Genomic DNA, 21,405 nt, shown 5'->3' on the forward strand with positions numbered 1-21,405 from the left:
ATTTGTTTGAACAAGCCGGCCTGGTCTGATGGGTTTTGGGATTTTATCATGTTTTTATGTAATTTATCTGTTTTATTGGGCATTATGGTTTAATCTCTTCTTAATTTTTGTACTTTTGTATTTTAGTATTTATTGCCCTGTTCACCGCCCTGAGTCCTTCGGGAGAAGGGTGGTATACAAATTAATTAAATAAATAAATAAATAAATAAATAAATAAATAAGTCAGAAGTCAATGCCTTTTCTTTTCCCCTTCTCCCTTTTTCTCTTACTCTTTGCTCGCAAAAGCCGCTGTCTCTCTCTCTCTCTCACCTTTTGCTCACAAAAGCTCTCGCTCATTCACTCACTTTGCTCGCAAAAGCTTTTCTCTTGCTCTCACTCACTTTGCTCGCGAAAGCCTCTTGCTCCCAACTCTGTTTGCAAAAGCTTCTCTTGCTCCCATTCACTCACTTTGCTCGCAAAAGCTTACTTTCATTCACTCTTTGCTTGCAAAAGCTTCTCTTGCTCTCTCATTCTCACTTTGCTCGCAAAAGCTTTTCTCTTGCTCTCACTATTTCACTCACAAAGGCCACTCACTCATTCTCTCCTCACCGCTTCGCTAACAAAAGCCACTTCTCTCTCAGTGTGTATTTTCTCTCTCTCTCCCCCACCAAAACTTGCTCCTTTTGTATCTTCTCCTTCTCCTTTCTCTTCCAGGTATGTCAGAAGCTCCAACCAGAAAGCAGCTGCGCAGGGAGATCCTGGGGCTTCTGCCGAGCCCTGCAGCTCCAGCTGATCTCCTCCAGGTCTGTGCGGCGCCACTTTAGCTCATTCCCTCCCCCACTACACTTGGCTAGGGGTCGCGAATCACCTGCCAGGTGCTAAACTGCCACTGGTAGTACACGTACCACTGGTTGAAAAGCTCTGCTCTAAAGAGCTAAAGATGATCTCCAAAAATGACCCACACGTGGGTCAGAATCTTTGCCAGTAACTTAACAAGTTAATCTCCCTAAAATCATCAAGATATATCTCAAAGAAAAAATACAACAAATATTTTATGTTCATAAAAATCAGGAACAATATTTGAAACAGAATGATACTGTTTTCTGTGGTACTCCTGAATGCTGTAATGGAGAATACTTCCAGATATTAAAAAGTTACATATTATGTCTTACCATCTTTGTTAACAGAGGTAACCTTTGCTGGATAAAAACGACAATCAGACCAGCAAGCTAACACCTGATCATTTATGTGAAATTCCTAGAAAAACAGGAAGCATTTATCATTCTAACTTGTATAAAAATATGCTACAGCATTGTAATTTTTTAAAAATAGTCTACTGTTACAAACTAATATTGTCAACAACAAATATCATTAATTACTTTCTACCGCACTATAAACATGTTATTCAGCTTATTAGGAAAATCACCATCATACCATAATAGCAACTCATAACAAAGATTGTACTTGATATATTAAAATAATCAAAATTAATGAGTTGCTATGAAATGGCACAAATATTTTAAAACTGAATAGTGCTACCCTCTTTTCAGTTAACCAGAGGCTAATCTAAATAAAATTTTATCAGAATAACTATCTATACAGTTTTACAAAAAATTAACTTTGAGCAGCAAAATGTTGTGATGAAGGAAGCCCTAAATGAAAGTCAATACATTTTATTCATCAGCTTTTCATTAGAAACTAGCCTTATTAATAGAAAGCAAGTTATTATTCTTTATTACACTATCTATAATTATAATAAGCAAAATAAATCTGTGTTTAAAGTTAACAACTTTTCATTTTATTCTGATTTGTTTTCCTTTGCAGGTAGTCCTCGACTTATAACTATTAGTTCAGTGACTGTTCAGTTAGAACTGTGCTGAATAAAGAGACTTGACAGGTCCCCAAAATTATGCAGCTGCAGCATCCCCGCAGTCACATGATTGCAACCTGATAACCTGGCAACCCATTTGCACTTAACAGTGTTTACCAAGCCCCCAACAGTCATTTGAAATTTTCCCTGCTGGCTTCCCCAAAATGTCAATGGGAAAGCCGGCAGGGAAAGTTGCAAGTGGATGTGCCAAGTCTTCCACACTGATGCACCCACCCTGGTCTCTTTGAGCTCATGTCAGTCACTTGCACAACTCCTCCCCATGTGGCACTTTTCACACACACCTGTGCACCCTAACTAGCACCTTTCACACCCCATCTACCCTCCCCAACCCACATACTTCTCATGCAACCTCCTTGACCTATATACCACCCCTGGACCTCCTTCCCAATGCACATGGCTCCCCTCAGGCACCCAACTCTTCCCAACCTACACCTCACCCCTGTGCATCCTCTTTAATCTAAGTGGTCCCTTTCCTGACCTATCTGCACACTTGCGTATCCTTAACATGCATGACACCTCTCGTACATCTCCTCACATCTTTCCCACATCCCATAACCCTTAAATCCCATCTCACATAGCAGCAGCCACTTATCTGCCTGCTGATCTGGGACTTGCAAATTCCTGCTGGCTTCTCCATTTGTTTTGGTTGTGGGAAGCTTGCAGAAAGCTGCCTCACCCAACAACTGCAACAAATTCAGTTAACAACAGTAACCAGTACTGTAGAATTACCAGTACTAAGTGATGCAGCCACACTTTAAACTATATTGCTTAGCAACAAAAATTCTGATTCCAATGTCATCATAAGCCGAGGACTATCTGTACATTTTTATCTTACTTATTCAATAAAAAAAGGAAAACTGGCAATTGTGTTAAGTTCCTCTAATTTCTAAATTATATAATTTATGTGGACATGTAATTCTGTTACTAGATCAATATTTTTACTTACTGAAGATCCTTCTTCCTCATGCAATCCTTCTTTCCTTAATTGTATTTTTTCTAAAGGACGTAAATAAGGACTGTCCCAGCAAAACCATTCATCGTAGCGGTGATTCCAACGTTTAAAATGGATAAGCACCTTTCCTTCTTCATAATCAATTTCTTCAATGTGAGCTGGATACCTATATATAAACAAAGTTAATGTAAAGTATTTTTTTTGCCAAATTTGAGTAAAACTGAAAATATACATTAAATAGTGTATCCTTACACATTGATTTATTTAATCATTTTTATATGACCACTCATCTCACAGACAAGTGGGGGCTTCAATAAAAAAAGGCCTGTTGATTAGGACCCACCAAGTGAAGCTCCCTAGCCAATGGGACCTGCAATATCTTATTAACTGTAAGAGGTTTATCAATCTGTGAACAATTTTTTTTTATCTTATTCATGACAATTTCTTCACATTATTCTGAAAAAATAAGTAACTGTTTTTCATTTTCCAGATCAAATCCTAGCAGGTGTGGCAAAACATATAAAGTACAGATAAAAACACTGAGGCAACAGTGATTGTTTATTCGTGCTTTTCTCAACAGGCCTTGAATGTTTTACGACTAACCTTTTCATAAATATTGTGGTAATGACATCAGCCACGTTTGCAGCAGTTAAGAAGCACCTAAACCTCAAGAATTGTCTGGACAACCTTTGGATGGCTAAGAAATAATTTAGGCATTTGGTAATCTGCCCGCTCTTATGACCAATCACACAGAGGAACTCCAGCTGTCCTCACCCATATCTCTCCCTCCCATCTTAGCTGTCCAACTGGACCAGCAGTGTACACAAAGCCTCGGAATCTTGGAGACCTAGGTCTAGTCCCCATCCCACCACACCTGGGAAGCCCGGGCTGGCCACTACAGAGTCCATCAGTGCATGGAAGCCTACTGCGTGCAGGAGACCCAGACTGGCTACTACAATGCCCATTGGCTGTGGAAATAACCCATGGTTTGGGAGCCTGGGCTTGATACTACAAAGCACACCAGTGCATGGAAACTGGTGCCACTCTTGCGATCATTTGGGAAGTTCCTTCTCCAAACTATGCAATTTGGAAAAGGAGCCCTCTGAATAATTGCAAGAGTGGCACCCGATTGCAAAATGGTACAAGGCAGCCTCTGTAAAAAGTTTGTGCCTCACGTTGGCTCGAAGCAACTGAAAACTGCAGAAAAATGCAAAGATAAATGGAGCAATTTACACATGCTGCATGATTAGTATAATGTCCAAATCCAGAATTCTAATTAGTAATCCTGACATATGTAATGCTTAAATCAGTTTCTCTTTAGTTTAGATATCCTGAAATCTACGTTTTATTAAGTCCCAAAGCCTCTTAAACCAGATGTGCTATGGAAGAGAAGGGAAGTATTGAATAGTGAAGCCCATTGCTGATTTTCATTGCAAGGCGTCATTACGTGTAAAGCAAACCATTTTTTTAAAAAAAATACTCTTTATATAATTTATTGCAAATACCAATATAAATTTAGCTATTGTTGGTCAGTACATTATATTAAAGTTTGGACAAGTGTCACTATGACATTTTATTAATTATTAAATCAGCAAAATAATGTAAACGTTTTTCCACACAAATACAGCCAGCAAGTTCAGGTAAATTACTTCCTTAAATGTTACTGGAATAAAACCAAACAAGCTAAATAAATAAATACATAGCTAAATCATAAAGAGATCTGAATTGGAACACTTGTTGATTTGACTCCTTGTTTGCAACACAATGTGACAGCATTACAAAAAATGTTATCCAGGTTTTATCATGAAATAAGAAATACCAGTTTTTTAATCTGTCTCGGGCTTCCAACTGGGCTCCCACTTCAAAGCTGATACCTCTTCTGTTTGGTGGATGTTTTCTCATTTTGTTATAAGCCGTTGCTTTTATTCCCCTGAAAAATGCAATTAAACATCAATCACCAGAACTAAGAGTTATGCTATTTTTGATAAAACTGTCTAATTAAAATAATTCACAATCCATGTTTCAAATGCATTATGCTGAAAAAAGCATATGTTAATATATGGTCTTCTCAAGGCAAAGACCATATTTGTATAGTCTTCGTCTCAAATCTTATTAAAACTGAACTGTGATAGTTCATGTCAAACGTATTATACAAGAAGTTCCATCTCAAGAGTTGCGTCTCCTATCTGTATGAATTGAGTTAAAATGCAGACTGTATGGAATTAGATTATCTTATATAAGTAATTTTAGGTCATTATTGTTATCAGCATTTCATGTCTGAGAAGACAATTTAATATAGTGCTGGTACAAAATGATCCATTCTATGTATCTTTACTTGCTTCATCTATTATCTTTCTGAATGTTTTGCCTCCGTATAGCTGCAGCGACTAAGCATAATTAAATAGTACAGATAAAGAATATCTGCCACATGGAACAGCTATTATAGGTAATAGGTAACTATTTCAAATGGCTTCCATTCAGTAGTTGCATATAATACTGCTATACTTTGCAATAATATATACATGATATAGTGAATTATAATTTACAAAGTACAATGTAACTTCTCAATACTCTGTTACGTTCTAGGAGAAAAACTTAATACCCTAAACCTTATTACTCGGTTTTAAGGTGCTAGGAAGTATACATTACATGTAACAATGATATGTGTTTGGATTTAAAATTACAGTGATGATGAGTAAGATCTGCAGGACCAGGTTGGGAACAGATGGTCCTTAAGAGTATCTTTATGATCAACACTGACTTGATGGTATATAATCAATCAATAATCAATGTGCTTTTGCCACTGTATTTTTGCCACTGGTTTCATAATCATCTAATGGTCAACAAACTATCTGAGCAACAGATTTCAACTTTCAATTTTGGCCAAACTTCCTCTAAACATTTACAATATTCATATTGTTAATTTGGGGCATAAAATGGTTTACTAAATGTAAGACTGCAAACATTGTAACCCCAGTGCATTATATTTAATGGAACTCACTTGTTTAAAAGTTTGCAAGTTTTTCTCAAGGAATATGTAATTTTCCCTACAGTTTCATCAGCTTTACAGTTTTCAGTTGTACAGTTTATGTACAACTCAAATTATAAAATAGCTTTAAAATGCTATTCTAAATGCCATAAACTAAGCTCCTGATCAGAATTTGATCATTTCTAATTTGAACTAATAAAACCACACATTGGAACAGCATCACATCAGTACAAATTCTTTTATGAAAATATTATACAACAGTTTTAACTGGCTTAATTTTTGTATATTGTACAGTACTGCTAGTTTTAATATAGCCACAAATATAGTGTATAACTTGATTAAAACTTGCAATTCTATAAAGGGCACAATACTTCTATTACTGCTATAGATCAGCAGCTAAAGTGTAAGGCCTATAGGGTCTCCTGTATGAGCAGGGGTTTGGACTAGATGATCTCCAGATCCCTTCCAACTCAGTTATTCTATGTTCTATTCTGTATTCTCCAATTTGAAGTTGTAGGACAGAGATAATCTCTAAAATAATGCTTTATGTCCTTCTGAGATTCCATGAAAAAGTCAGAGGCCTTCTTATTATGTTTATTAGGTAAGACTTTTAACCATATAGACTAAAATTATCCCTTCCAGTACAGACAATCTAATGAAAACAGAGCAAGTAATTATCTCTTTTTTGAACACACTGTACATATTACTCTTACTATTCTTTATAGATCTAGAAAACAAATTTACCTAGGGGATTAAAAGCTAAAATACATCTTGAAGTAATCCTTGCTATCTCCTTAAGAAAATTACCTTCTATTTCTAAAAAATTGTACAAGTAGAGTTTGACTTCTATAAACTTTTCTTTTTCCAAATGGTTTTGTTTCCATCAAATACTAAGCTACACCAAGGTTAACTTTAACATGCTGTTCAACCCAATTCAGGCTGAAATTAGTGTTAAATCGCTCTATCTTAGTCATATACTGGTACCATGGCTTGCAGTAAGCTCACTTACCTCAGCCATGGCTCTGAGTGCCACTGCAGAAATAGCTGCCAGGGAGACAGTGTCACCTCACCAGAGGAGTGTAACAGACCATAGGCCCATATAAGCATTCAAACTGAATGGATGAAAAAACATGAAAGAGCATCTGTACAAACTGTTATAAATAAAGGACAAGTAAATACATGGGGGCAGTGTTTACTGCTGATAGCATGTACAGAATGTGCTATGCTAAAAACCGTAATTTTTTTAACTCTGCAACGCCAAGAATTGCTTTTGGGGAGATGGGCAGCTATACAAATTTGATAAATAAAACTATCCTCCCTGATATTGCCACAAAAGTAATTTTTCTCAGATGAGTGAGAAAATAAGTTAACAAGTACATTAAAGAGAGAACACTACATAAATATTCAGGTCATATATTCCTAATAATATGCATGCTATAAACAATTTACTCCTACACATTGTATCATCATTTAGCACAAACACTTCTCTACCAAACATATCTCAAAAACTATTAACAACCACTGAATATATACTGCACTTATAATTCAAAAGCTGCTGTGAATATTCAATCTTTCCACTAAAAATCTCTACCCAATACTTTTTCATAATTTTGAAAATGTTATAATAGTCAAGAACATCTTATTTTCTTTATTGTATAAGAGGGAAGAAGTGTGAATTTGAGTCACTGAAGCCAAGTACCAGTAGTCCTCGATCTATTACCACAACTGGGGCCAGAATTTTGGTCATTAAGTGAAGTTAATATCTATTCATATCTATTCAAGCAGTTCTGACCTGGTCTGATGGGTTAGGGATGGGGTTTTAATATGTTTTAATACTGTTTTAAACTGGGCTAAATATTTAATTGTTTAATTTTTGTATTCTGCTTTTTTATATTTATTGCCCTGTACACCGCCCTGAGCCCTTCGGGAGAAGGGCGGTATAAAAATATAATTAAATAAATAAAATAAATAAATAAGTTATTGAGACATCATGTAACTGCTTCGTTCAATGACTGGAGCCTTGGAACTCTTGGTTGCAGATGTTAAGTGATTACACGGGTCATTAAGTGAAGTCCCAGATTAAAGAGTGCAGGGTGCCTTGGGTTTGGAGACGACTCTCGGAGACTAGATACAAAACCCAAGCAAAATTTTCAGCCCCTAAATGGGGAGATATTCTCACAACCTGGCTGGGCTTTCCAGGACCTCACCTCACCTCTGAGGCATCCTGTTCTTCATACTTTAGTACTGCCTCTCCACTCAAGAACATAAAATCCTTCTTGGATTTTCACTCCCTCACATCTCTAGGGGCTGGTTGAAAGAGCTTCTGCCAAAGGATTTCAGGCATGGAGCTGAAATCCTTCAACAGGGTGCTCTTTCAACCAGCCCCCAGAGGGAATCCTCTTGTGACATAGCTTGCAACCTCCCCTCTAGAATTTCTGGGGAAGCTGGCAAACGTTTAACACATGATCATGGGGCGCCTGGCAACCAGTTGTAACTATAAACAGGTTACCAAGCACCCAGATTGAGATCACAAGTTGGAGGGGGAGACATTTTGTGATGGTTGGAAATGCTATAAAGCATTTACATGCCATAAATCACCCTTTCTGAGGCCATTATTAACAGGAATGTTAAAGTTACGGACTACATGTAGTCGTTATGGGAACTTTTAAAAATTTAGATCAGCACTTATTGGCCAGCACATTTCACTTTCCTGAAATTCATCTCAACAAACAATAAATATTTCCAAATCACCTTTCAATCTTCAGGAAAAAGTTTAACACATATATTTATAGCTCTTCAATGCCTACCTACTACATGCCTTGCTGAAGTCTAGAAATGAAACCAGCACGCATTATCTGAATTCTACATTAAATACTATCTTCATAAATCTGCATTTCAATTTGGAAGATGAGTCATAAATCTATTATTAGTGATGATTTCAGTTTCTTACACAGATAATTGTTTGTAAAGAACAGTATAAAAGAATCACAATGGCCAGATTCCTGCACTGAGTAAATCACTGTTATAAGCTGTAATAATATACACTGACTAGTAAAACATACTGCATGTCATCAAGAACAATTATAAGCTCATCCACTTTATCCCCTGCAATTCTGAATGGGAGTGGTCATTTGGTTTGATTGGTCAATCCAAAATAGCAACAGCCAATGTCTGATACTTGATCTTTGCAACTGGATGACTTTTATACTGTATTAAAAAATACATTTCCAGGAAAGAAATAGCAATGGCTAAATAATGCTATGCCACCATGTAGTCTTTCTACAATCACACTATTTTATAATTTGTAATAAAACAAATACAGTTCCTGAGGCAGAAATATTCTGTGAAATAGGTATTTTTAAATGTAGATCAATTCCAACCTATAATTGTTCAATTCCAATATAGAAATTAATTAGAAACATCATTGAAATGAAATATTTGGGTGAGTAGAATATACATCCAAATTTATTTGCAGTTCTAATTTGGAAAACCTATTTTTATATACTGAATGTGGTCAAAGAAATCCTGCCCTTTAATTCTTTTTGTACCTGACTCAATTTGGTAGAGTCTTGGAGTTCTAAAAATTGTTTATTTTTTAAAAGGTTCAAATCAGACAAGCCTAAGAAATGCTCAATTCTGCTCTAATCATACAAAATATGAAGGTTTGGTGCTTTTTAACTTTTTCCCAACTTTTAGTATATTTTTATGAGCAACATTTATCAGTCACTTTATACTTATTGCTAAATATAGCAATGATTATAAAAAACTATATACAGCATTTTAATAAGTACCTATTCTAAAATACTATGAATATCAAATGAATATGGAGATAATTGATAGTAAGGAAACCCTGTTTAGAATTCCAGTTTTTTTGATGCATGCTAGCACTGTATAGAGTAACTGAAGACTTCAGAAAACATGTTCACATGCTGTGATTTGTCTAGACCAGGGGTCAGCAACCTCAAACAGTGAAAGAGCCACTCGGAACCGGTTCCCTCACAAAAGGAAAAACTGGGAGCCGCAAAAAATATGTGTGCATGTGTGTACATGCGTACATGCACAGAACAGGGTTTGACTGAAGAGTAGAGCCAAGGCGAGATATGCACCTACCCTGCATATTTGAATTCATTGGTTGAACTTTTCTAGTCCCACTTTTTTTTTTTTTTGGACTTCACATGGCAGAGGACCAGGAGCCGCAGGAGACAGCTGAAAGAGCCGCACATTTCACTTTCTTGTCTGCAACCCGCGGCTCTGGAGCCACATGTGGCTCTTTCAGCCATCTCCTGCGGCTCCCAGTCCTCTGCCATGTGCAGTCCAAAAAACAAAGGTGGGACTAAAAAAGTTCAACCAATCAATTCAAATATGCAGGGTAGGTGCATATCTCGCCTTGGCTTAACTCTTCAGTCAAATCCTGTTCTGCGCATGTGCACATGTACACACATGTGCACACATTTTTTGCGGATCCCAGTTTTTCCTTTTGTGAGGGAACCGGTTCTGAGTGGCTCTTTCACTGTTTCAGGTTGCTGACCCCCTGGTCTAGACCTTAAAAGATCAAATGGTGCAGAGAATGGCTTTTCTTGTGATTCTCTATGGAAGTGAATTAGGCTTTCAAGAAGGACAAGAAGGATAATGATGCTTTTGAAATATTACTGTTGCAGAAGATTCCTATGAATAGCTAAGAAAATGTACAAATGGATTACAGAACAAATCAATCCAGTTCTTGTACAAATGACCTAGCTCAAATGATCATATACTGAATAATTTGTGAAGACTTAGCTCTCAAGAAGTTTGTAATATTGAGAAGGGTAGGAGGAGGAAGAAAATGTCCTATAACAAGGTGGATGGATTCAGTTATAGCACCAAAGGGTGTATCTGAAGTTGGGGACAGATCATTCCGGAGGAAAATTATTTATATGAGCACTAAGAGAAACAAGATGGCATATAATCAATCAATCATAGGCACAATCAAAATGTACAGATTTTGTTTATGGTTCTAAAATATATGTTCTACAATTAAATATAAATACAGTATCTTATAATATAAATACAGAAACGGATTATCTTGACCCGTATTCAATCAGGTTTCAGGCCCGGGTACACCACGGAGACGGCATTGGTCGCACTGGTGAATGATCTCTGGCGGGCTCAGGACAGGGGATGTTCCTCTGTCCTAGTCCTTTTAGATCTCTCACCGGCTTTCGATACCATCGACCATGGTATCCTACTGCAGCGTCTCAGGGGGTTAGGAGTGGGAGGCACTGTTTTACGGTGGTTCTCCTCCTACCTCCTGGGCCGCTCGCAGTCGGTGTTGACGGGAGGGCAGAGGTCCGCCCCGAGGTCTCTCATTTGTGGAGTCCCCCAGGGGTCGGTTCTCTCTCCCCTCCTGTTCAACATCTACATGAAACCACTGGGCGAGCTCATTCGTGGTTTCGGGGTGGGGTATCATCAGTACGCTGATGATACCCAACTTTTTCTCTCCACCCCGAACCAACCCAGTGATGCACTCGACGTGATGTCCCGTTGTCTGGAAGCGGTCCAGGTTTGGATGGGGAGAAACAGGCTTCGTCTCAATCCTGCCAAGACTGAGTGGCTGTGCATACCGGCATCTTGGATAAACCAGGTTGTTCCACCACTAATGATGGGGGGTGAGGTGTTAACCCCCGTCGATAGGGCTCGCAACTTGGGCGTCCTCTTGGATTCACGGCTCAATTTCGAAGACCATATAGGAGCCGTGACCAGGGGGGCTTTTGCCCAGCTTTGTCTGGTGCGCCAGTTGCGGCCCTATCTGGACTGAGATGCCCTACGCACAGTCACCCATGCGCTCGTGACCTCCCGGCTAGACTACTGCAACGCTCTCTACATGGGGCTGCCCTTGAGGACCACTCGGAGGCTTCAACTAGTGCAGAATGCAGCTGCGCGAGTTCTTAGGGGAGTCTCCCGATACTCCCGTGTAACACCTCTTCTCCGTGAGCTGCATTGGCTTCCGGTTGCCCTCCGGGTGAGATTCAAGGTGCTGGTAATGACCTATAAAGTTCTAAATGGCTTGGGTCCGGATTACCTAAGGGAACACCTGCTGCCAGCATCAACTTCCCATTGTCCTGTGCGCTCCCACAGGGAGGGCCTTCTTAGGGTACCGCCAGTCAAGGAATGCCGGCGGGTTATTCCCAGGGGAAGGGCGTTCTCTGTGGGCGCGCCGGCCCTTTGGAGCCAACTTCCCACGGAGCTTAGGACTGCCCCCGACCTTCGCTCATTTCACAGGGACTTGAAAACCTGGTTTTTTGAGCTGTCTGGCCCAGACTGAGGGGTTTTAATTATTTATTAATGGGCTTTTAGTTTAAATTCAGGGACTTAATTTAATCTTAGTTTTAATCGATTTTAACTTTGTATGTTATGTATTTTTAATTTTTCCCTGTAAACCGCCCTGAGTCCTACGGGAATAGGGCGGTATACAAGTTTAAATCATCATCATCATCATATATTATTCTAAATATATATTGCATTTTTCATTGCTACTTTGCTAATCCTCAGAAAAAACTTAATTGCTATTTCAAAATTAGTTTCATTAATATGGAAGCAAGACTGAACTAAATTTTTTCAAGAGATTATTTTCAGGCTAAAATAATGTACAATTCTACATGTTTTCCATTGGCAAGATGTTTATATAAAACTACATTTTGTTTGCTTTTGTGTAGGTGAGTGAATTACTGACTCCACTACAGGAATAAATATGGTTTACTTCTGGTAACAAATTGCATAAGTTATATATTATGTTAGCCAACAACTCACGTGTTATTTTAAAATCAGCTTTAGCTTATTATTTTTTCTCTCTTTTAAATATCTTTGTTAATCTCCTGTACAACCAAGAGGTACTCTTTCTTAGGTTAAAATCTATTTTCATTTCCCCCCCCTAACTTCTCATTTATCCTAGCAACACTTTTCTGAAAAATTGTTTCCATTTTTTCAAGCTTTCAAAATTTTGAATAATGGATTTGAGATAGCAGATATGCATTTCTTAATGATACCGGTTAAAATTACCCTGATAGGTAATCCAATGATATATGAATTAGTATGCTCCAAATTTATTTCAATTTTAAAATTTAAATAATTTTAATTCCCTTAATTGTAAGATATCAATGTTTCAAATAAAGTACATATAAATCTCCATCATGTTTTTGCTTAACCACGTACAGTTTGCTAAGCCCTCTTTATTTATTGTCATGTGAAAATTTAAAGGAAATTATTTGCATATAGATAAAGGTAAAAGTTCCCCCGCACATGCGTGCTAGTCGTTTCCAACTCTAGGGGCCGGTGCTCATCTCCATTTCAAAACCAAAGAGCCAGCGTTTGTCCGAAGACGTCTCCGTGGTCATGTGGCCAGCATGACTAGATGCCAAAGGCGCACGGAACGCTGTTACCTTCCCACCATAGTGGTCCCTATTTTTCTACTTGCATTTTTACGTGCTTTCGAACTGCTAGGTTGGCAGAAGCTGGGATGAGTAACAGGCGCTCACTGTTACACGGCACTCGGGATTCGACCTGCCAAACTGCAGCCCAGCGTCCTAACCCACTGAGCCGCCACGTCCCTTTGCATATAGATCAGACATGTCAAACACAAGGCCCGGGGGCCAGATGCGGCCTGCGAAGTGGTTTCATGTGGCCTGCCAAGCCATCCTGGAAACAGTGAGGGAATGGTCCCTGCTGCCTTGGCCCTGGCCCAGGCCAGCCGGGAGCCAATGTACAATTTCGTGGTGGCCATCTATGCTGAAATGCATTCAGTCTTAGCTCCACAAGGCCGTCTGGAAACAGCAAGGGACCAGCCCCTGCTGCGTTGATCCCGCCTTCTGGACGCGCGCTGGGGAGGTATCACTCTTTGTGAGGAATGAAGAAATACACCATCACCTGGAAGTGGCCAGCACATGGCCCTGCCTACTTTGGGCAGGCTAGGGGCCAGGCAGCGTTGCGCTTCTCTTCAGATTCATGGCACCCGGCTCAGCCTCTCAATACTGTGAGATCACCCCGCTGCCTGCCAAAACCGGGCAGGATGGGGGCTGGGCAGCACTGCGCAGGTAACATTGACTCTCATGCTGCTCATGGCATCCCCTCCCCCAGAGCCCACCAAGCCGGATATGTGAAGTAGGCAAGGGCCATGTGCTGGCCAATTCCAGGCGATGGTGCGTTTCTTCATTCCTCACGAAGGATGACACTTCCCCAGCTGCGTTTCTTGCCTGTTTTTCTCCCTCCCTCATCTCAAATATTTTTCCACCACAGGAAGGAAGGACCTTCCCTGCTGCCCTTTCACCATCCCCTTGCCCCCTCCTCCTGGCTTATCCTGGGGGTCTCCCATCCTATTGCTAAGGAAGCTTTGGATACAAAGTCAGGTCTCCTCACATGGAGAGGGAGTGGGCCTCCCTCTTGACTTTGCCCTCATACCCATCATGAGCAACCTAGCTAAGGAGAGCAAGCACAACAGCTGAGTGCCCCCTTGGGGAAGTGGTGCCAGGCTTAGTGCCGCGGGTGCTTTGAGGGCTGGGCATTTGACCTCCGCACTACCATCCAGCCCCCCCATGGCCTGAGGGAAACAGTGAGGCTCCTCCAGTGGACCATGCCTTGGCACTTGCCCTGGTCCCATCTCCTTCTGCCAGAGACCCTCAGATCTGTCCCACTCCTGCCCAGGCCCCCATAGGCACCCTTGATGTGAACGATGTAGAGCTGGCCATGCCCACCCTGGCCACACCCACCCAGCCCCTGAGGGCAACCGCAATGCTGATGTGGCCCTCAATGAAATTGAGTTTGACACCCCTGATATAGTTTTGCTTAATAGTCTTTTGTTCAGTGACTGAACTTACGACAGTGTTGAATGTTTGATACTTTGGTTGTATTCCTGTAGTCACAGGATCACATCCAGACACAGTGTTTGGCCACAACTATGATGTTGCAGCATAACTACGATGTTGTGGGCATGTAATCATAATTTGCAACCTTGACTGCCATCTTCAGGGCAGGAGGATTCACTTAACAATGGCAATCGAAAGTGTTGGAACTGGCATAGCTAAATGGCACATTTGTATGACATCACCATTTTGATAATGTTGTTTAACAAAGGAAATTTGGGTCCCAAGACCATGTTAAGTGAGGATTACCTGTATTATGAAACCAAGTAACCGGTAATGGAACTAGAAGCAGAGATTTTGGAACAATAATTATTTTAAATGCAAGTCTTTTAGTGGCAACAGTAATTGGTTTAATCATGTGCAGAAGATCATCCTCAATACATTTATTTAGCAGCTCATACCAATCCTTTGTAGGTCCTAAATCTTTAAATTAGCTTGAGAAGATACTTAAGGAATGGTATAAATTTTCCTTAATAAAAATCAACACATCTATTCAATATTACATAAAATTATTTAATGATGAGATACAGAAATATCTGTTCAGTTGTGTCAGAGTCTTTGCGATTTCATAGGTCAGGTCTACGTTTTCTGATCTTACATTGTTTCATGATTTTCTATACTATGGCTAGTGTCACCTTTGATGCTGTTCAGCCATCGTGTTCTTTGGCAGACTGATTTCCTTTTAGTGCTAGCTCTTCCCAACATAAATTGCTTTCTCCAGTGAATTTCCCCGCGTGGCCAAAGTAAGTGAGACAAAACTCTTTAAAGAATCCCATTGTGCATAATATAAAAGAATCAATCCTGGGAAGATTGTTTGGGATCAGAATTTAATGAATTTTAGGAGAAATTTGTGACATAAAAGTTGTTTTAAATGTATAAAATCATCAAATATTGATCTGGAAAATCATCCAAAACTGCATTTCATACCACTAAAATTACATGACATAAATTTTAACTCCCAAGATTGGGTTGGTGGGATTGTAAAACACTTAGATTCAGTTCTGATAGAAATGCTCATTATCCATTCCTTTGGTCAAAGGTTTTGAAGATATTGGTGAAATCACCCAACTCCTACCACTGACAATGTTTGTTAAGCCACTTAGTGTTACAAGTAAGAAATATATTCAAATTCTTATCTCAACAAACTTGAATACTGAAGTACTCTTTCTTTGGTCCAGTGTATTTAAAAATTTTGGAAATAGCTTTTAGTTGAAACATTAAAGGCAGGCTTTGAAAAATCCTTCAATTACTGATCAGTTTATTTAAATTTCATTACTATTCTTTATCTATAGTAATTAATGTTCTAACATTTTATTTCAAGTTGTACAAATGTACTTGATAAAACATTGAGAAAGTAAGGTACAGATGGTCTGACTGCGGCCTACTACAAAAATTTACAATTAGAGATGATAAAACCGTTAAAGGAATTGTTCCAGATAATCCAGAGAGGGGGAAAGGTGCCTCCGTCTTGGAGAACTGCTTTTATTTCTTTGATTCCGAAGGAAGACCAAGATGTTACTCAAGTAAAAAACTACAGACCGATATCACCATTAAATACAGATTATAAGATATTTGCTAAGGTGTTGGCTAATAGATTGATGAGGGTTCTGCAACAGGTGATTCATGGGGATCAAACTGGGTTTATTAGTGGTAGGCAAATGAAAAATAACATGAGGCATATAGTTGATGTGTTGGAATTTTTGGAAAGGAACAACCAGATCCCTGCGGCGCTAATTTTTTTAGATGCTGAAAAAGCCTTTGATCAATTGAACTGGCAATTTTTGATGAAAGTTTTAGATAAAATGAATTTTGGGGATAAATTTTTGCAACCAATTAGGGCATTATATCAAAAACAAACAACCCGAATAATAGTTAATAATAGCTTGTCAGAAGCATGTAATATCGAGAAGGGTACAAGGCAAGGGTGCCCGTTATCGCCTTTGTTATTTGTGTTAACATTGGAGATATTACTGGTAAAAATACGGAACTCGGAAAGAATTAAGGGTATACAAATTAGAGATCAGGATTATAGATTGAGAGCGTTCGCAGACGATCTGGTTGTCACAGTGACCCAGCCGAAGAGTTCTGTTGTGGACCTGATGGAGATAATAATGCAATATGGGAAGGTTTCTGGATTTAAAGTTAATGTACAAAAAACTAAAATTCTGGCTAAAAATATGACAGCATCGCAAAAGGCCCTTTTAGAAGGGTTAACTGGATTTGAGATTGTTAAAAGGGTCAAATATTTGGGGGTGCTTTTGTCGCCCTCTAATACAAAACTATATAAAAATAACTATGAAAAATTATGGGGAAAAATCCAAAAAGAAATGGAGTTGGGAAAAGCTGCAATTGTCGTTGTTGGGGCGAATCGCAGCAGTGAAAATGAATGTCCTGCCTAAATTTTTATTTTTATTTCAAATGATACCGGTTCTTAAGAAAGATTCTAATTTGGAGGAATGGCAGAGAGGTATCAATAAATTTGTCTGGGCAGGGAAAAGGTCACGAGTTAAACTTAAGATTATGCAGGATACTCGGGAAAGAGGTGGTCTTAAAATGCCTAATCTTAAATTATATTATGAAGCTGCTGCGTTAGCAGGTATAAGTGATTGGATTAATTTGACACAAGAGAGATTATTAAATCTTGAGGGCCATGATTTGCTGTTTGGCTGGCATGCATATTTGTTGTATGATAAGAAGGTAGATAATGTGTTTAGAGTGCATATTTTAAGACAGGCATTGCTGAGAGTTTGGAAGAAGTATAGACATAAATTAGACTGTAAGATACCATTGTGGGCAATTCCAAAACACGCAATAGAAAATATAAATGTTGGTTTTAAACATGATGTGACTACGTATAAAGAGATTTTAAGCTTGGAAAGAAATGTCTGGTGTTTGAAACCATATAGTCTCTTGCGAGATGAAGAGATTGTTCAAACTTGGTTTCAATATATTCAGCTACGGGCCAGGTGGAAAGAAGACCAGAAAATTGGCTTTACAATGATTGATGAAAATCTGATAAAGCAAATTAGAAATCAGGGACCAGCACATATTAAACGGATATATCTTGCATTGATAGAGATTGACTCAGAAACAGAACTTGTTAAGGATTGTATGATAAAATGGGCCCAGAATATCCAAGAAGTTATTACAATGGATACGTGGGAAAAGATTTGGGTGAGGAACGTAAAATTTACACAAGCTCAAAATTTAAGAGAGAACTTTTATAAAATGTTTTATAGATGGCATCTAGATCCTAAAAAGCTTGCAAGTATGTATCCGAATTATCAGCCAAAATGTTGGAGGTGTGGTGATGAAGATGCAACATATTTTCACGTATGGTGGACTTGCAAAAAGGTTAAGGCCTTCTGGATTAAAATTTGGTGGAATATGCAGAAGATTTTCAAGCAAAGGATAAAGTTTTGTCCGCAACTTTTCTTGTTGGGAATAATTACAGATGCTACGGTTGTGGACACTAAGCTGATGTTGAATTTAATTACGGCAGCAAGACTCTTAATAGGTCAGTATTGGAAGAAAGAGGAACTGCCGACCATAGAAGAATGGACTTTAAAGGTTTCTGACCTGGCAGAGATGGCAAAGATTTCGGCTTATTTGAAAGATCACTCGCAAGAACGTTATATTATGGAATGGAGAAAATGGATTGAGTATATCCAGAACAAATATAGGACTAAAAAGTTTTATGTAGCATTTGAATAAGTCTTCCTTTTCTTTTTCCTTTTTTTTCTTGTTTTCTCTATATATAAATAATATTAATAGTGTTTGTATTATCCTATATGAGCCAGAGAGTGATAGATTTTAGAGTTTATGGTTGTTAGCATATGGATGTTTATGATTGTTTTTTTTTGTTTTTATACCTTGTACTTAGCTCTGGGAAGTCAGGGGGGGGGGAGGGGGAGAGGGGTAGGGAGGGAGGGAGAGGGGAGGGGGAGGGGGGACTGTTAAAGAGAAAATGTATGTTAAAACTTTTCAATAAAAAAAAACATTGAGAAAGTAAGATGAAATGCAAAGATTTAAAGCATATATATTCATATATAGTAGGGACGCGGTGGCTCAGTGGGTTAGGACGCTGAGCTTGTCGATCAGAAGGTCGGCAGTTTGGTGGGTCAAATCCCAAGTGCCACGTAACAGAGTGAGTGCCTGTTACTCGTCCCAGCTTCTGCCAACCTAGCAGTTCAAAAGCACGTAAAAATGCAAGTAGAAAAATAGGGACCACTACGGTTCTGTGTGCCTTTGGCGGCTAGTCATGCCGGCCACATGACCACGGAGATGTCCTCGGACAAGCGCTGGCTCTTCGGCTTTGAAACGGAGATGAGCACTGGCTCCTAGAGTTGGAAGACTAGCACGCATGTGCGGGGGAACCTTTACCGTTTATTCATATATATGTTTATTTCCATTTTTTATCTTAGTTTTTTAATTCAATATTTTTAACAAATGTTTGTTTCTGGTTGATTTTTCACATTCAACAGTCAAACCAGAAATATGTATTTTTTTAAAAAATAATAAGTTTCCTTACATTCTATACTTAAGGATTTTAGTTTAGTTAAGTATATGCCAAACTAAATCCAAAAGTGGATGAGGCTAAGACAAAAGCTAAACTACATTTAAATTACATTTTTATATTTTTTTATTTATATGACTGCCCATCTCAAATTTATAACTCTGAAAAGTTATCAGTTAAAAACACCGTAAATCATGTAACAATAAAAACACACCCACATAAACAGCAGTCAAGATTAAAACCAGAACAAGCATAGTAGTAAGAATTGTATTTGTTTAATGTTGAGAAAATGAAAACATCAAGGGAAGAAAAGGGGATTAAAAAAAACAAACCCACTGCATTGTGTAGCATTGAACAGATTTATAGTGAAGTTAAGATGCAACATTGAGTAACAAATGTACCCGGACATCACGTTTGTTTACTAAGCATTTATGATTTGCAATAATAAAAAAATCAATAAAATATTTATTAAAAAAAACAGAACAAGCAAAAGAACAACAAAAGTCAATGGTGTTCAATAATTTTGCCTTACTGTGAAATGGGCAGGACTAGTTTTCAAAGCCATATGTAGCCTGTGCAGTTCTACTTTAGACCAACAGAGGTCAGTCTACAAACAATCATGACACCTGTACTTCTAAGCTGTAGGCACACAGCACATCAGGAAGGCAGTACAAGATTGTATAGTATGGCAAACTGTGCCACAATCATAATCTTGGGCAAGCAGATTAAAATAAAGCCACACTTTGAGGAGAATGGTTTTTCTAAGTGGCATACGCTACAGGAAAAATATTATACTTTGGAATGAACTAGCAGAACATTTTCAAAAGTTTCATTACTGCTGAATTAGACAAAGTGCTGAAGAAACATCATTATAAGAATTTATTTAAATAAAATTTTCAGAAAAACAAAGGCAAAATTCCCCCAAAATACTGTATTAATATTCATTACCCCCAAGTTTGATTTAACGTATTTCAGACTCCACTGTTGCCATGCCATTACTCTATGTTGAAATATGAAAAATCTAGTTATAAAGAATCACCCTTAATAAAGACAGAAAGGTAAACATAGTTCAACTATTTTGTTCTACCACCATCTCTAGGTAACTTCAAAAACTTGACAAATGAATTATTCTGATTCCATTAAGAATGAATATGTTTAGTTGATTTCTTTGGCAGGCCAATTAAGCCCAATCCAGTAAAAACAAATAAGCTATCAAGAATTCTAGGTAAAAGCAGAAAAATAATTTACTCCAGGTTGTTCTCCCATAAAGGTTTTTTTAAAAAACAAACAGAATAGCATGCAGACATTCGGTAAATTCAAAAATGCTTACAATGTCTATGCTCTACACAACCATTTAAGAGGACTGACCTTTTCAAACAATAAGAACCCTGAGGGTAAGCAATTAGCAAAAAAGTTATGTTATATAACTGCAACACCCATTATGTCTTGTCAAGCGAACACCGGCTCCGAAGTCCCAGCGATTCGTCAGCATTATTCATTATTCAAACAATTTCAGAAAAGCAATTTTGAAAACGTAGCACAGCACAGCACAGCGATGACAATTCCTGCGACCACTAAAAGGCTATTTTTGCAAAACGTTATCTGGAGGCGGTCCCTGAAATCAGGAGACTGAATGAAAAAGCAACCACGCGCGCCAAGGCTTGTCACGCTTCAAGTGCAACTTCATGCCGTTTAGAAATCGCAGCGGCTTTGCGGCCCAATTGAAACCAAACACTCAGATGTAAAAGACAAACGCGGCACCTCCGGCGATCAAGGTCACAAGTCCTGGCCATCCCAGAAAAAGAGCACTTCTTTAGCCGGGAAGAAGCGCGCTCACGCCTTGGCATTCTACCGCGGACAGGGGGCTGGGCAGCATCCCCGGCCTCCGCCTCAGAGAGGGAAAAAGCATGGTGCGGCCGGCAACACCTCCCCACCTCCCAGCACTGGAGTCAAGAGCTCGCGAGGCCTCCGCTCGCCAAGCCCACGCGGGCGCTACGAGCCGGATGGGCCGGCACGCCAGGCCCAGGGCCAGCTCCCTAAAAAAAAGGCTTCAGAGAACCCGGGAGCTCAGGAGCCATTCGCCTCCACGGTGCGTGTCTGGGCTCCGCACTGAGCTAAAATCAGCCACCCAAGCCCCGGGAGTCTCCCTCAGCCCCCGCCGGGGTCCCCGCCCCTCTCCGCCTTTGT

At 39.0% G+C, this 21,405-nt stretch overlaps 1 protein-coding gene across 6 annotated transcripts in view; it reads right to left on the reverse strand.

The window, feature by feature from the left end:
* The window catches only part of PHF20 (PHD finger protein 20), a 47,846-nt gene that overhangs the window by 26,203 nt on the left and 238 nt on the right, over positions 1 to 21,405 (reverse strand). For 5 of the 6 annotated variants that reach the window (XR_014026115.1, XM_081325204.1, XM_081325205.1 and 2 more), the window contains exons 2-5: positions 6,821 to 6,923; positions 4,642 to 4,752; positions 2,817 to 2,988; positions 1,152 to 1,236 (exon numbers count right to left, since the gene is read on the reverse strand). Coding sequence is in view for 5 of the 6 variants with exons in the window: in XM_081325204.1 (XP_081181330.1) it covers positions 1,152 to 1,236; positions 2,817 to 2,988; positions 4,642 to 4,752; positions 6,821 to 6,918 (466 nt within the window). In the remaining variant the exon portion in view is untranslated. The remainder of the gene's footprint in view (positions 1 to 1,151; positions 1,237 to 2,816; positions 2,989 to 4,641; positions 4,753 to 6,820; positions 6,924 to 21,405) is intronic. The other variant, XM_081325206.1, reaches the window with a different exon arrangement.

Source organism: Vipera berus (genome assembly GCF_964194415.1).
Source record: "Vipera berus genome assembly, chromosome: 3".
Classification (NCBI taxonomy): domain Eukaryota; kingdom Metazoa; phylum Chordata; class Lepidosauria; order Squamata; family Viperidae; genus Vipera; species Vipera berus.